This window comes from Ursus maritimus, unplaced genomic scaffold (assembly GCF_017311325.1).
Source record: "Ursus maritimus isolate PB19 unplaced genomic scaffold, ASM1731132v1 scaffold_4, whole genome shotgun sequence".
NCBI lineage: Eukaryota > Metazoa > Chordata > Mammalia > Carnivora > Ursidae > Ursus > Ursus maritimus.
Window position 1 is genome coordinate 7,805,160 of NW_024426552.1, and position 17,708 is coordinate 7,822,867.

Sequence of the window (17,708 nt, forward strand, 5' to 3'; positions counted from 1 at the left end):
TTCAGTGTGTTAATCTCCTTCTGATGCAAGCAGCTTTGCACTTTGTTTTTTGGAAAAAAACACCACTTCTATAAAAACACACAAGAAACAAACTCAAGTTTCAATTTAGTCACGAGCTAGCTACAGAACTCTGTTGCACACAAACTCCTGTCATGGGGGACTCTTCTCTATCAGCCCCTTGCCTCATTGTCAGATGTCCTTCAGTCATGTAATGTGTAGGACCTGTATTAGCAGAAAATTGGTATGTTGGATGTCCAGCTATGCCAGTCTCTTGGCGGGGATTGGAGTAGACGGTTAAATTAACGTCCATAGCTCCATTCTGTCCAAAGTCCAAGGTATTAGCAGCCACTGGGCGGTTCTGGTAGGCCTGATTGCCTTGGTTACCAGTAGAGGAGGAAGATGTAGAGGAAGAAGTAGTTGAGGAAGACAGGGATGTCATGGAGTGGTGACTATGGCCAACCTCCATAGAATCCTGGGTAGAGGAGCTATTCGTTGGAGAATTGTAGACCCTTGGCCTGGTCCGGTTACCCAAGGCTTGTTGTCCATGGTGGTGGTGGTGGTGGTGGTGGTGGTGATGGTGATGGGAACTGTTTCCATGGTGATGATGCAATGCATTCTGCTGAGGGGCTACATGAAAGGTTGTTTCTTGAACGGGATGAGTTTCAACAGTGACCTGTGTAGGAGCTTCAGTGCCTGACCAACCAAGGGGAGCAGGAAATTGCTGACGCACCTGTAAGAAGATTTTTGAAGGATTTATTCAGAGTACTGTTTCCAAGCTTTAATTCATCTTCCATCAAAAACTATGACAACAGCATTACACTAATTAGAGAGAGGGGATTTTGAAACTTTCAGTGTGTTAGTTCTACAATGCAAAATTCCAAATATATTTAAATGAAAAGGTATTTTACTATGAAAGCTGCAATTTTTAGCAAGCTATACCCATTAATAGGCTCACATATTTCACTGGCCACTTTCTTTCCTTGGGAGCATTGTTTATGCCAGGGTTCAGCAAACTTTTTCTGGAAAGAGCCAGACAGTAAATATTCTTGACAGGTTCAAAATGAGTTCTTTACTTCCCCTGTAAAACCCCTCTTCTCACCATCTTTCCTGTTTCGGTAAGAACACCCTCCCCATTAGCTGCTCAGCAATTCCTCCATCCAAACCATAAGCAAGTACCACTGAGTCGGCCTTCAAAACAGAGCCCCAACCTGACCTCTTCCCTTCATGTCCACCACCATCCCTCCTCTCCCAGGCTCCTACCATCTAGCTCTTGCCTGCACTGGTCCAAGAGCCCCAGAAATCAGCTCCCAGCTTCCATCCTTGTGCCTTTTTCCAGTCCATTCTCCATAGTGAAGAATGAACTTTTTAAAAACACAGATCCAATCACTTCCCTATTTAAGATCCTTTAATGATCTCTCCGTGCCCTTAGAAAAACAAAATAATCCAAAATCCATATAGCAGTCTGCCTCATCTGGCCAGTGTTCATTTCTCCAAACTTCTCCTCTAGCTATGCTTCCTCTTGCTACCCGGGTTCCAACCACACCAGGTCTTCCTTCTAGTTGGTATTTTTCAAATGTCTCAGGGCATATTTGTGCCTACTGTTCCTTTCTGCCTAAACTGCTCGGATTTCTAATTTCTGCTTGGATTCTTCTTTCTCATTTCAGTTTGAGTCTTCTCTGACCACTCTGGATAAGGCTGCCCCAACTCCTGTGGCAGAAGCTACTAGCTGTCCACATGGCTGCACTATACTTCTCAGCCTCCCCCGTACTTCGGTATGGGCACATGACTAAATCTTGGTGGAACATGAATGAAAGCTTCTAGGTCATGGCCAGACCTGGCCCACAAATACCTTCCACGCCCTGCCTGGTAGATACAGCAGACAAGTAGGCCCTAAGGGATGGTGGAGCCCAGGACACGGGACAGAGCCGTGCCACTAAGCTGAATCCCTACAGGACCATCACATAAAAAAGAAAGAAACCTCATACGCTTTAAGCTACCGTATTTGGGGGGTCTGTTATCAGTCTGGCCTACTCGAATCATAACACATCCCACCCAACAAATAGCCAGCTGTTCTATATCACGTTATCCAGCCCTGTTTTCTTTTTATCAATTAATGGTATTTGCAATTTCTATTAATTTGATTTTGTTTATTTACTGTGGCACTATAAGCTCGAAGAAGGCAAAGCCCGCGTTTCTTTTATCAGGAGCCAGCATAAATCATTAAGTATTTACTCAACAAAGGTAGTCTAAGAACCAAACTTCAAGAAACACCACTGAAAACAATCCAGTAGAAAAATAGCCAGAAAGTTTTCAGGAACTACTAATGGTTCTTCAACTATGAAGCTACTCAAATTCATGTATAAAAATAAATAATCAAAATAAAAATATCCTCTGTCCAATACCATTTTTCATTTCAGATTGATCGAAGGTAATCACACCTTCGGACTATTTCTCCGAAGTCTTGTTAGTGGAAGGCTATACTGGCGAAACTACATGGAGAGCAATTTGGCAGCAGCTGTAAAAATCACAGATCACATCACTCTCTGACCTGTGATGTCACATCGAGGGGTTTCTACCACAGTTACACTGCATGTGTGTGAGTGATATGTGTATGGCATTCCAGCATCATCTGTAATAGTAAAAAAGACTGGAGGTTAACTAACTGTCCATTAACAGGGACCTGGGGAAGTGACTTATGGCCCTCTAAACAGTAGAGTACCGTGTGACTATAAAGAAAGAAGGATGAAAAAGTTCTCCATATACTGATATAGAAAAAGCTCCAAATATATGTTAAAAAATACATGTAAAACGTGTTAAAAAAAACAAAAACACAACACTCAGGATGTAGAAGTGTGCACAGCACACTATTTGTGTACAAAGATTAAGAATATGCATCTGTACGTGGGTATGTGTAAAATATACCAAAAACCAGTAACACTAGTTCAGAAATTGGGTGACTAGAGGACATGGAAGGGAAGTCTTCACTGAATCCCCTTTTACACTTACATATTTTTTTAACGATATATCATCTATTCAAAAAATTAAATTAACAAGGGCTTAAAGCAAATAAGGCAAAATAATGACTTCTGTGAAATACAGGTGGGAGGTAAACAAGTGTCTCATGTTACTCCTGGCCCATGTCTATGTGTTTGCGCTATCTCATGCATTTGGAGGGCAGAAAGGTAGGTGGTTCTAAAGAATTCAACGTTTAAGCGAAGACATGAAGTATAAATGGTAGTGACTACAATAGAGAGAGGAAGTGTCCGGGCTGAACACAGTACATGAGAGAAACATGAAAGAACATGGGTGTCTTCTAGAAATGGAAAAAAATCCAGTAAGACCAGAGCAAATAAAGAGGAGAATGCCCTGAAAAGGGGTCAGGCCATGGTGGTCACCAAGACCTTCATAAGAAGTCTAAATTTCCTTTTAAGTACAAAGGAAAACCAAACGCTGGTTTAAAGTAGGGAAAGGCCACATCAGACTGCTTTACTGAATGTTCCGTGCCTGTGGAGAAGGGAACAGTGTTGACCGCTGGCTGAAACTGGAAGCTGGAGGACCAGTTAGAATATTCTGTATAGTAAGACAGGCTGGAGACGGCTGCAGAATGGGGTGAAGTACAGAGAATAAAAGCATATTTAGGATATTCAGAATCCACACAACTTACTACTTGATTCAACTGCGGGATGAGGGAAAGAGGAGTCAAAAATGAGCTCCCTAACCCCCAGGTGTACGGCTGGAACAAACGGGCGCCCCCAGCGCCATCTCCACGAAGAACCCCCCAAGGGTGGAGAGCTGTGACAGGGTGCAAATGCAGTTATACGGCGCATCTGCAGTGTCCCGTCGTAGAGACTTTTGAAGTGATGGTTACAGTAAACAGAAAGAAAGGCCTCGGGCTCAGGACTGAGGTCTGGGTGAGAACTGAAGCTGGAGGAGTGACCTGCATCGAGACAGTACTACAGTCGGGGTGGCTGGGTAGCTCAGTCAGTTGGGTGTCTGACTCTTGGTTTCCGCCTGGGTCATGATCTCGGGGTCGAGGGATCAAGCCCTGCATCAGGCTCTGTGCTCAGTGTGTAGTCTGCTTGTCCCTCTCCCTCCTGCTCTGCCCATCCCCCTGCTCAGCTCTCTCTCAAATGAATGAATGAATGAATAGTATCTTTAAAAAAAAAAAAAAAAAGGATGGTACCACAGTCATCAGTAAGGGTGGGCAGAAGAGAATCCCAAAGAGAAGACGAGGAAGGAAAGGCCAGAGAAGTGGGGGGCAAGTCAGGCGGTGACCTGTCAAGGGAAAAAGAAGGAGAGAGCTTCCAAGGGGAGGGAGGAGCCAGGACTGTCAATGTGGGTGAGGAATGAAAAAAGGCGAGCATCTGAATGCCCACTGGCCTCCTCAGCAGTGATCGCAGCTGACGATGCAGGAACGGCTTGGAGGCAGCCTGACTGGAGCAGACTGAAGAATTCTTCAGGGATAAAATAGAGCCCACCCCCACCTCGCAGCAAAATGTAGGGCCAGACAGACACAGAAAGGTCTAGCTCCAGCTGGGAGAGACTTGGGGAGGATCAGACGCTGACAGGAAGAAAAATCAAGCAGAAGAGGAGAGGCTGTAGCCCCAGGAGCCAGAGGCTGAGCAAAGGGCAAAGTCAAATGCAAGGAGGAGGAGCGGGCAGGAGCTCAAGGGGGGCTGGCCTTGGGCAAGAGGGAAGACCCTGCCTCTGACAAGACACAGAGGTGGAAGAGAGGCGGACAAGCACTCAGGCTGGATGAGGCGCTCCTGGTCTGAAGACTCTCCTTATGCAGCAAGAGCGAGGTCACTGAAGGAGAGGTCAACAGTTTCTACAAAGAGTAGAAGCAGCACCTGAAACAATGATTAAAGAGAACGGAGAGACAGGAGGGGACGAGGAATGGTCAGAGTGCCCAGAGAGACCGGGGAATACTAATTAACGGTGGTACCAACCGACCACGCGTGGGGTTTTCTCCTGTGGCATCCAGCAGACCCGGCCACAAGAATGGGGGATGACAGTCAGCAACCTCAGCTCTACTTCGCTCAGCAAATAACACACTGGCCTCTCATTATAAAACACTGTAATGTGCTCAGTAGGAATTAACTTACTATTTTACAAGGAGCATTCAATATTTTTACTACCACCATCTGCTTCACCCATTTTTTAAAAAAACATTACTCAATTACAGCCTCTTCTTTAACAAATTTAAAAAACAAAGGAATAAAAAATCCTCAAAAAAAAAAAAAACACCCCACCCCAAAACCAAACCAAACCAGACCAACATGAAGGTTAAAATCAAACCACAAACTGACTTGGAATCAAGGACTGTTAGTGATGAAAGATCACAGGGAAGCAGTCAGAGCAAGTAATCAAGATCACGAGCCGGGAAAGTTATCTCACCCATCAAGTGTCAGTTCCCAAAGTAAAATGAAAACTCGAACGTGTAAGGCTCAAAACACTGCTGTAGTAAAGGAGATAAACACAGGAAAAAACAACTGGAGCAGTAGCTGGTATGCACCCCAGAAATGTTAGCTGTTTCTGAATAATGAGAGAGAAAACTGCACGGATGTGTTTTAGTTACAAACACGTTAGAATTCCCTATAAATGAGGAAGCTACCATGACCCTTTGGAGAAAGTGATACAACCCTCCGAAAGGCCCCCGGCCCCCACGGCTGCTCTCCCTGGGCACAGCAGGGGACGGCGTGAGCAGCGCGGAGGCTCACCTGGGGACTGTGGGTCTCACAGTCCATGGCCTGGACGGCAGCTGTGAAGTGCCCGCCGCTGTGCCGGTGCTGGTGCGTCGGGTCTGACCTGGCTCTCCCGCTGTTGCTCGTCCCCGACGATCCACCTTTGGTAGCACACACAAGACAACTTGTAAGTCTGAAGTTAGCTTTGCTCAAGTATATATCCTACAGCTGTAACACTGAAACTGAAAGCACGTCACACACAGAAAGCTGTAACAGCCTGAAAGCGGATCAGAAAGTTAGCCCACTCTCTAAGTTCTTTCCCATTAGCCACTGAACTATTTGGTTTTGGTTACATCAGAGGAGAATTCAACCATGTGAACAAAGTAGTTCTATTTAAAAAGCAATTAAAAATTTTGGTTAGTAGAGAGTTTCGTTTCCAACTGCCAAGCAGACTTTATTATGCGTAATTAAGTACTGGAGCTTTGGGGCAGGTGGATTTTTTTTTTTTTTTTACTAACTACAAAGAATAGACTTAGGTCAAGTAATTCCTCCCTATCCCACCAACAAGTTTTTAAGATACTTTACAATAACCCCCATTTGGTAAAGAAAACAGTAAAGCCCTGCAGGCCTAACCTCGGGCTAAGAACCGACCTGAGCTTGAAGACGTACTGGAGGTGGTGCCCGAAGACTGGGACTGCTCCATCGCAGGGCTGGTAGACACACTATTACTTGTGTTAGTGCCTTCGTCAGCTGTTTTCTTGAAAAAACTGTGCTGCAGGGCATAGTAAGGTTGAATTCGAGTTTTGGGGTCATAATCAAGCATCCTTAAAATGAGGTCTTTGAACTTCAAGTAGTCAGCTACAGTATGACCCGATTCCCCAGCACGACGCCCACCAGGTCCTCCTGTTTCTACTCCGAGAATATTATGAAGTTTACGGGTTCCTGGTGGTTTATACTCCTAAAGAGAAGAAAGATAAAAAGGCTTTCTCTAAATTTGATGGAATATGTAAAAGCCTACATAACTTCAAATATGCTTAAATCTATTACGTACAGGCCCTTATTAAAAAGAATGCTTTATAGTTAGATCCTCTGTATTTTCATACATTACTACTGCAGATGCACTTAGAGAAATTCAAAATCATTTTGAGGTCAAGAATGACTGTAAAGATCACGGAGCCCAGGGCTTAGCCAACAATGGCCTGGCCTAGGGGGTGTTTTTGTCCAGCCTCAGCCATAAATGGTTTTTATATGTTTGGAGATTGTAAAACCAAATAAAACCAAGTAAGATGCCACAGAAGCCCACGGAGCCCACACCCTGTGCTATCTGGTTCTTCACGTGAAGGAGGTGTGCCAACTGCCACTCCAGGCATGTGGTTCTGAACCTCTTTTCTGCCTGATGCCCCAGCTACCCTGGGTGCCCCTTTCTTTCACAACGGCAGCTCTCCAGAGCTTTGGTCAACACTGCAAGTAGGCTCCAAGTTAAGATTCACTGGTTTAAACCTACTCACTTACACTTTTTAAAAATTTATTAAAAGTAATCTCTACACCCAATGTGGGGCTTAAACTCACAATCCCAAGATCCAGAGTCACACCCTCCTCCGACTGAGCCAACCAGGCGCCCCTTTGCATATATTTAAAGAAATTAAAAGCAAATTATTTATACCTCCCTTTAGAGTAGGTTGAATAATAAATTACCTTAATGCATTGAAATTTTCTGAAAATTCATTTTTCAAGAGAGGACAGCGTAACACTTAAAATCCCTATGAATACTGAATTTATTCAGAACAGCATCACTGGATTTTTACTTCTGGTGACAAGGTAGAAATTTGCAAGGGACATTGCTCTCACTCTAGAAGCAAGAACAGGCCAGGCAGGTAAGCCGGGCCACAAGAACAGTCCATTTTAAAAGCCCATTAGAGTGCCTAGGACTAAACAAACCAGAATTAACTAAATTCCAGAAAATGAAAAGCCCTTCTTGGGAAAGAAGGGTCATGAGATGGGCGAACAAACGCCAGAGATCTGGGTAAGCATCCAGCCCAACTCTGAACCAACTTGTGGTGGTGCGGAAGGACCCAAGGCTGAGGGCAGGCTGACAGCCCAGACGGGAGCCCCCAGGGCACTGAGAGGCTGGGGGCAGAGCAGCAGGCCGGACAGAGACTGCGTGAGGCACCGACACGAGCAGGCTGCTAGCTGGGCCACAATGTACGGAGCGCTCAGGTCTCCACAGACACTACTTAAAATCTATGAACACGGTGGAGAATAGAATCTAAGCTGAGCAGACAAACGAAGCAAAGCCCAGATTCAGCTTAACTACAAAGGAAACTGACCTAGCCCCACACTACGATCCGACAGAATGAGAGGTGGGTCTCTTTCTGGAGGGAAGCAAAATTTACTTCCATCTCAAGTGTTCTTAAATACAAAGTCTGGCACACATTTAAAAAATCAGATACAAGAAATATTAAAAAGATGGGTCCATAATCAAGTGAAAAAATTAGTAAGATGACCCACATAAATGACCCAGATGTTGAAACTGGCAGACAGGCATTATCAATAATTATGACAAATACGTTAAAGAATTTAGTTCAAAAGGTGGACAACATGTATGAACAGATGGGGAGATTTCAGGAGACAAGATGAAAACCATACAAAAAAACAGAAAAGAGGGGCGCCTGGGTGGAATAGTCGGTTGAGCGTGTGACTGCTCTTGGTTTTGGCTCAAGTCATGACCTCAGGGTCATGAGATCGAGCCCCGTGTTCGGCTCCGCGCTCAGCATGGAGTCTGCTTAAGATTCTCTCTCCCTCTGCCCCCTGCCTGTCCCCTGCCAGGCGTGTTTTCTCTCTCTCTCAAAAACATAAATCTTTAAAAAAAAAAAAAAAGTGGAAATGTTAGAACTAAAATATGCAATATCAGAAATAAAGAATTCACTTAATGGTTTTAACATAAGACTGGACTCAACAGAAGAAAAAAATCAGTGAATAAGAAGACAGAGCAAAGAAATTATCCAAACTAAAACAAAAAAAGAACATAGAATGAATAAACCAGAGACCTCTAAGATAATATAGTGCAATGTAACATACATTTAAGTAGAAAAAGGAAAGGGGAGGGGAGGAGAGGAGAGGAAAGAAAATGAAAAAGAAAAAAAAGAAAAAGACTGAGCAGAACAAATATTTGAAAAGACAAAATCTGAGGATATTCAAGAACTGATGAAAGAGAACAACCCACAGACCCAAGAACTCTGCAAACTCCAATGAAAATAAATACAAAGATAACTAGTGACATAAGAGTCAACTTATTGAAGAATTGAACATAAAGAGAAAAAGATCAAAATCAGCCAGGGGAGAGGGAGAAACATTACACATGGGGAAGGATGCTTAGAAAAACCACTGGCTTCTCTTCAGAAACAACGTAATACGGAAAACAATGTCATTAACATCTTTAAACAATGTCATAATTTCTTTTTTCTTTTGCTGAAATGTCAACCTAGAATTCTATATCCATGGAAATTTCCTTATCTTCCTTAAGAAGGTAAATAAAGATATTTTCAGAGAAACAACGGCTCACAGAAAATCACCACCAAAAGTTATTCACTATAAAATAAAAAAAAAAATTAGAAGAGGTTCTGTTCTGAAGGAACATAATACCAGCTGGAAGCCAGAAATTGCAGAAAGGAACAGAGAACTGCACAGGTAAACAGAAAAGACTGTCTTATTACCTTCATTCTTTGGGTGTTTAAAATTTTCTTTAAAAGTCATTTTTTATTTAAAGCAGTGGAGTTGTTTGTTTTGAGGGCTGTGACACATGCACAAGTGATATACGATGACAAGTGCACAGCAGGTGGAGGGTTAGGCAAAAGCACATGGTTGACTACATGGTTTATCAAGTAATATTAGAGGAATGCCAACTGATCACTTAAAGAGGCATATAACACTAAAAATTACACACAAGGATGCCTGGGTGGCTCAGTCGGTTAAGCATCTGCCTTTGGCTCAGGTCATAATCTCGAGGTCCTGGGATCGAGCCCTGCATCGGGCTCCTGACTCAGCAGGGAGTCTGCTTCTCCCTTCTCCCTCTCCCCCTGCTCATGCTCTCTCTCTCTCAAAAATAAATAAATAAAATCTTAAAAAATAATTAAAGAATAAAAACTACACACACAGTAATAGCTCCTCAATAGAGGAGATGAAATAAAATACCAGAAAGTATTCCATTAACCCAGAAGAAGGCAGGAAAGAAGGAATGGGGAGAAAGGAGGTAAGACAAGACAACACTTTAAAGCTCAAACTTCAGGGTTTTTAATGAATAATTAAATGGATTAAAAATTCATCATGAAAGAAGGAGACTAGCTGACTTGATTAAAAGGCATTGACAACTTACATTGCATATAAGAGTCATACTTCATATATAAAAATACAGGCTGATTTCAAGTTAAGGGGTAGGAAAAATATAGACTATGTGAAGAATAAGAAAGCTGGTACAGATATAGTAATATCAGACAAATCAGACTTAAAAATATTACTAGAGATAAAAAGGGACATTTCATCATAATGAAAAATGAATTTACCACAAAGTCACAACAACACTAAATGGGTACATACCTACTAAGAGAGCTTCAAAACACATAAAGCAACGAAAGGGGGATTAAGACAAATCCAAAATTATCACTAAAGATTAACATTCCTCTCTGTCATTGCTAGAATGAATATCTACAGACACACATACACACAAAGTAAGGATGTAAAAGATACGAAAAAAAAAATCAAACAACCCAACCTACACTGACATTTGTAGACCACTACGCCAAACAAACGTATAAAATACAATTCCTAGCAAGTGTACACAGAACATTCACCAAAGATTCATCTCTCAGAGAGATCACCTGCTATAACATAAAACAGGTCTGAATTAATTTTAAAGGAGTTAAATCATGTTTTCTGACCATGATGCTACTGTATTAGCAATCAGTTAACAATAAGATGTCTAGAAAACCCTCAAATATTTTGAAATTATGTAACAACATTCTAAATAACAATGGGTCAATAAAGAAATCACAAGGGAAATTAGAAATGTTTCAAAATCAGTAGAGGTGCTGCTTGCAGTTAAAGCAGTAATTAGAGGGAAATTTATGCCTTTTTTAAATGCTATCAGAAGAAAGTTTTTAATAAATGATCTAAGCTTCCACCTTCAGAAACTAGAAAAAGCTAATTTAACCTAAAGTAAGAAGAAAAAGAATAATAAAAAGAATCAGTGAAATAGAAACAAGACTAAACAACAGTAAAAAAAAAAAACCAAAAAACTGGTTGTCTGAGAAGATTAGTACATTTGCCAAACCACTAGCAAGAATAATAGGGAAAAAAAGGAGAAAACAGAAATGCCCGACATTAGGAACAAAAAGAGACACCACGACTACAGATCCTCCAGAAATTACAAAGATAACAATGAAATATTATAGGTAATTTTATGCTAATAAAGCTAACAACTTAGATGAGGACAAGTTTCTTGAAATACATACCTACCAAAATTTACTCAAAAAGAAAATCTGAAGACCCACATATTTATCAAAAAATATGAGCTACAATTAATAACCTTCTAACAAAGAACATCCCCGGTTCCTGAGGGCTTCATCGATGAACTCTATTAAAATATTTTCAAAAGAAATAATGCCAGTCTTATACAAATTCTTTCAGAAAAATCAAGAAAGAATACTTTCCAATAGTTTTATGAGACCAGCATAATCCTGAGATCAACATCTAATGAAGGTATTATATAAAATTTTAGACAAATATCCATTTAATGACAAAATTCCTACAAATACAGACTAACGAACTGAACTCAGCAATACATATGTAGACAGTATATCAAGGCCAAGTGTGGTTTATCATAGGTTGAGCTTAATATTCTAAAAGTTAATTAATGTATTTTACCACACAACAGAGAAAAACCACTGTGATCATCTCTATAGCCGCAGTAAGCATGTGACAACGCTGGAAACCCACTCGTGGTTTAGAAAAACAAACAAGCAAAACACTTCTCTAAAAACACAGGAAACTATTCCTTCAACCCGACAGAGGGCTGTAAGAAACATACAATTAGTACCATACTTAAAAATACTGAATAAATGTATGCTTTTCCCACCAGAGTGGGAACATGGGAAGATGTCTGCTCTCATCATAACTACTCAACATATGGAGGTCCCAGTCAGTTAATAAAACAAAAATAAATAAAGGCATACAGATTCAAAGAATAAAACTGTTCATTTGCAGAGGACATGATTAAGCAGGAAGTCCTACAGAATCTAAAAATAAACAAAAAACTAGAATAGGTAAACTGAGCAAGGTCTTAGGATACAGAGTCATATAGAAAACTCAGTTCTATTTCCACATATTTGCAATGAGAAATTAGAAGATGATACTTCAAAAAGGACACTTAAAATTGCATCCAAAAAATTAAAAATTAAATAAAATACGCCTGAGACTTCTGCACAAAATACTACAAAATGCTGCTGAGACAAATTAAAGACTAAATAAATGGAGAGACCATGTTCATAGACTGGAAGACTCAATGCTGTTAAAATGTCTGTTCTCCTGGATGGAACTTCAAATGCAAACCAAACAAATTCCAGCAAGATTTTTTGGGTACAAATTTATAAGCTGATTCTAAAATTTATATGTAAATAAAAAGGACCTGGAGAATAGAAAAAAAAATTCTTGAAACAGAAGAAAAGGGCTGGGGGATTTATACTACTTGAACTTAACACTTACCACACAGCTACAGTAACCAGCACCATGGTACTGGTTCAAGGGCTGATCAACCAAAGCAAAAGAACAGGGTGCAAATATAGACCCCCAATTCAACAAATGATGCTGCAATGCTTAGGTAAGCATCTGGGGACGTGAACATCAACTCCTACACCTCATTCCATATTCAAAACTTAATTCAAGATGAACCACAGAATTCCAACCATAAAAAACTAGGATCAAAAAATCTTTTAAAAGAAAGCACAGCATACCCTCACAAACTTGAGGAAAGCAAGTATTTCTTAGGATATAAAAACTAGTACTATTAATAAAAACCAGTTGACAAATTTGATTTCATTGATATTAAAATTTTCCGCTCATCAAAAGAAACCACCAAGAAAAGAAATAGGTAAACCACAGTCTGGGAAAAAATACTTACACAAATGTGACAAAGGACTTATATTCATTACATGTAAAACAAAAACAGAACAAAACAAAAAAAACCCCTGCAACTCAATAATTGAACAACTCAATAATAAATGAGTAAAAGACTGGAAAGATGGTTGCAAAAAAAAAACCAAAAAAACAAAAAACCCAAAACAACCTATGAATGGTTAATGAGCACATACTATTAGTCATGGAGAAAGGCAAATGAAACCACTATATAGACCGTGAGAATGACTGATTTAAAAAAGACCAACCATACCTAATGGTGAAGATGTCATGCAGCTGGAACCCTCATACACCGTAGGAATGTAAAATGATAAAAACATGGAGAACTGTATTTTCTTGTGAAGGTAAACACACATATACCCTATGACCTGGCAATTCTACCTCTAGGTAGTGATCCCAGAGAAATGAAAACACACATGTACAAAAGATTTATACAAGAATGTTCCCAGTACCCTTATTCATAATAGGTCCAAATCAGAAACAACCCAAACATCCACTGACGGGTAAATATAGATAAATTAACAGTATTTTTATTCAGTAGAATACTATGAGGCAATAAAATGAAAGAACTTTCTAAACACACAACAATATGGATGAATTTCCAAAAACAATGTTTGTTAAGTGAAGGAAACAAAATAATAAATACTATAGGATTACATTCGTATGAATTTTGCATATGAACAGGCAAAGCTAACCTATGACGACAGTAATCAGGAAGTGGGGTGAGGTGGGATGACAAAAGAGTCACCAGAGAACTTCTAGTGTGGTGGAAATATTCTGTGCCTTGTTTTAGGTAGTGGTTACATTGCTGTACACAAGGGTAAAACGAAATGAACACTTAAGGTATGCATATGTTGTACAAAAACTATACTTTAACAAAACAAATCTTAATTCTTCATCCACGTTCCCCACCAAAAAAAATATACATACAGTAGGATACAGATTTCATTACCAGGAAGCTAAAATGCGCTCTTGAAACGTAAGTGAGAAACTAAAAGTAAAAACTAAATCATTGAGAAAATAAAAGCACAAAGAAACCCAATGACAGCACACGCACTCAGTTTATACTTAGGGTTAAATTCCCTAGTTCATCCTTTATAATGTAATCATTTGGTTCTGGATTTTTTTTTGTCATTGCAAAATTTATTTCTGTTCAAAGACAAATAGTTATTTTATACTTTAAAAATCAAGTCTAAATAAAATCTTTAAAAAAAAGGGGGGGGGGCGCCTGGGTGGCACAGCGGTTAAGCGTCTGCCTTCGGCTCAGGGCGTGATCCCGGCGTTGTGGGATCGAGCCCCACATCAGGCTCTTCCGCTATGAGCCTGCTTCTTCCTCTCCCACTCCCCCTGTTTGTGTTCCCTCTCTCACTGGCTATCTCTATCTCTGTCAAATAAATAAATAAAATCTTAAAAAAAAAAAAATCAAGTCTAAGCCAGCTGCTAATGGCAGTTAAGGGAAATCTCATAAAACCTATAGCTAATTTGTATTAAATGGAGGTTAAGATACTCACTTTCAATTTTAAAAAGGGAAAAGATCCATCTACTCTTTTCTGAAGTGCCCCCTCAATAATTTTTTATAATAATAATTATAGCTCAATCTGGGAGAAATGATGGGTTACAGCCCACACTGGCTTAACTGTGGTTTTCTAAGACAGAAATATGAATGCAATGGGATGAATGTTTTATTTAGAAAAAAGAAAAAAAAAAAACTGGGGCGCCTGGGTGGCACACTCGGTTGGGCAGCTGCCTTTAGTTCGGGCCGTGGTCCCAGGGTCCTGGGATCGAGCCCCACGTCAGGCTCCCTGCTCAGTGGGGAGTCTGCTTCTCCCTCTCCCTCTGCTGATCCCCCTGCTTGTGCTCTCTTGTTCATGCTCTCTTTCTCAAATAAATAAATAAAATCTTAAAAAAGAAAAGAGAAGAAAACTGGCAGAAGAAAAAAACTTCAAAATGGAGAAAGTAGTAGCCTGTATTGCAGAGAGATAAAAAACATAAAGGAGCTTTCACATCCTCCATGCTAATTCAAATCGACTGGTAGGAGCTACACTGAATGCTGGGGAAACTAAGAAGGATTCCCAGGCTGTATTTTGGTTCAGGGGGAAAGGGGCCAGGCCTGATAAGCTAGCGATGTGGATAAAGGCAAAAGGACTCAGGAGGCCTGCACAGTATTTTCCACCCCTTTCTTAAGGGGAGTAGGCACAATTTGGCTGCCAGGTTTTACATTGCCTGGAACTTTAGAGAATCAGGCACGACGCAGTAAGTTACAAATCAGCTGTGAAAGATAAAATTACAGATAGGTTTTTAAATATTCTAAAGAAAATCATTCAACATTAAGAGTTGAGACTCCAAGCTATGTGAAGGTGAGTTAAAGCAAATAACCATCATCTTCAGTTCACTGGAAATGACACCTGGTGGCAGCATCGCTAAAATGCAAGGACAAAATAAAAACTGGAGCAAAAATAAAATCTCATACGTGTTAAAAATGCAAAACTCCAATCACAAGGTGTCTGGTATATATATCACATACAATCAGACATTTATATATTACATTCGCTTTATACTACGAACAAGCTAGATAACAAAATATGATTATTTTCAGATACAAAAAAAGTTAAATCAAGACGCAAAATTGCCATTATTTACTCTGTTAAACTGACATCGTTTAGGGAGCTGAAAAAAGTTCTCAGCTGAAAGAAACTTACTAAAACAAACCTAATGATTTGAAAACCTCACTTTGAGGATTTTGGAGATGTGACACTCCTGCTATCTCTGCCACTGAGCTAAGAACCTGCACTGAAATCTATACAAGGACTCCAGTCAGTTCATATTCTTGTCACAAACTGCCGAAGTCAAAAATCCTTTTCTCCCATCTGAAAAAAGAAAAAAAAAAAAAAAAAGCAGCGATGTACTGCAATTATGACCTCTATTGCTCACAGCTGCAGTATTGTTAACTGTGACTTCATTACAGACCCACACTGCGAGGAAAAAAGGTCAAACTTACTGATTCTACTGCCGAAACGAGGCACGGTGGTTTGATCGGCTGTCTCACAAAGCAGACACAGAGTTTTCAAAATGAAGCCTTAACTCTAACCATGAAACAAACACTGGTCCATACAGACAGTTCAGGTCAAACTACACCCAACTAAAGAAATACACGCCTACATTATTAAAGAAGAAATTGTTAACTAAAACACGGATGGTCAAGTAAACACAAAATGAGCTATAAAAAGACCGCTCCAATAAAATAAACAACATAGGCTCAAAAAACAAAAAGTTTCCCTATTTTACCCGTTTTCCATCTTTGGTCTTCTTTAAGTTCCAAGTGCCATCTGGCAACTTCTCAAAGAACTTTCTTGCTTTTGGTGCTTGGTCAAGAATATGAGCAGGTGGAATACTCAGAACTTCCACTATTTTATTCATCTGATCTACCTGTATTAAAAATAAAAATAAAAAAGCCTGTAACTTCTACTGTAGTGCATCCTACATCTGCTCATCAATTCATTCATTCATTCATTCATTCATTCATAAATTATAAACAGAGTATCTCCTGTGTGTCGTGTGTCAGGCACACCTCCAAGCACTGAGCATACGATCATGAACAAAAGAGATAAAGTCCCTGCCATCCTGCAGTCCCCTCATTCCACACAGGACAGGGCAGATAATTAAAGAAACACATAAAATCAAATAACCATCCAAAAAAAAAAAAAAAAATCCCAGAGGCTTAATAAAGTGTGAACCGAATAAAGTATTCTTTTTGAAGTGCAGATTCATTCGCTCAAATACCAAGTGTCTACCATATGCTAGAAACCACACTCAGTAGAACAGAGCAATAAACAAAACAAAAATCCCTGACAAAAAGTTTATATTATAGGGGAAGAGATCACTAACATACAAATACGTAATTAAAAGTACTATGTCAATGCCAACTAAGAACTACGGAGAAAACTGAAGGGAAGGAGAGTGACAAGGGGCACTGCCACGGGTACTAGAGGATCATGGAGAAGACGTAGGAGAGCAAAGAGCTACGGCAGTGAGGGAAGGAGCCATACGCTCCCTGGGGACAGGGCCTCCCACACACAGAAAAGAACGAGTGCAAAGGCCTTAGTTAGCACGGGCCTGTGGCTACTGTGTCCAAGGGACCACACACCCAGGCTTTGTGCTGGGACCAAGACAGTGAGGTGAGGCAAGGCTGCAGAGAGAAAGCAGGAGTCAGAGGAGGGGATTTTCGAGCCACTCAAAGGACATGGCTTTTACAATGAATGAAAAGTTCACTGAAGTTTCAGGTGATTTAACAGAATATAATTAACTGTATTTCATCATATTTTAATTTTAATATAATTAATACAATAGAATTTAATTAAGTACTGTTTAAGCTCATGAAAAAGGCATTACTTTACAGGGTAATATTACTGATAACAAAACAATACCAAACACACACTATGCCAGCTACTGCCCAGGAGTGGCTCACCAGCTGTAGTTCGAAGGAATTAACAAGATGGAGGGGACAGATTTCTGACACCACACCAAAAGTTGTATAACCCAGTATAAGTAAGTCATTAAATTTTGTTGGCCCTTCTTTTCTTATTTATAAATGCATGGACTTATCAAGATCTGTAATGGTTAACTTTCCTTTAAAAAATGAAAAACCCCAACCAATGGAAGTCCAATTCCTCTCTCTGACTGCCAGAGAGCACGGCCTCTCCCATGCCTTCCTAGGCACTGCCTCTGACCTCCAAACATCTTCTGAGAACACAGACTGAAAACCCATGAATTAGAACAATGACACATCATCTGCAGCCCTAAAATTCTATACTCCTAATTCACCCTCAATTATTCAGATCA

At 40.2% G+C, this 17,708-nt stretch overlaps 1 protein-coding gene across 2 annotated transcripts in view; it reads right to left on the reverse strand.

Moving 5' to 3' along the window:
* Positions 1-17,708, reverse strand: part of DYRK1A (dual specificity tyrosine phosphorylation regulated kinase 1A) — a 94,162-nt gene that overhangs the window by 2,561 nt on the left and 73,893 nt on the right. For both annotated transcript variants that reach the window (XM_008701899.2, XM_008701900.2), the window contains exons 8-11: positions 16,155-16,295; positions 6,336-6,642; positions 5,721-5,845; positions 1-730 (exon numbers count right to left, since the gene is read on the reverse strand). The exon at positions 1-730 is cut by the window's left edge and continues 2,561 nt beyond it. In XM_008701899.2, the coding sequence (XP_008700121.1) occupies positions 110-730; positions 5,721-5,845; positions 6,336-6,642; positions 16,155-16,295 (1,194 nt within the window). In that variant the 3' untranslated portion in view covers positions 1-109. The remainder of the gene's footprint in view (positions 731-5,720; positions 5,846-6,335; positions 6,643-16,154; positions 16,296-17,708) is intronic.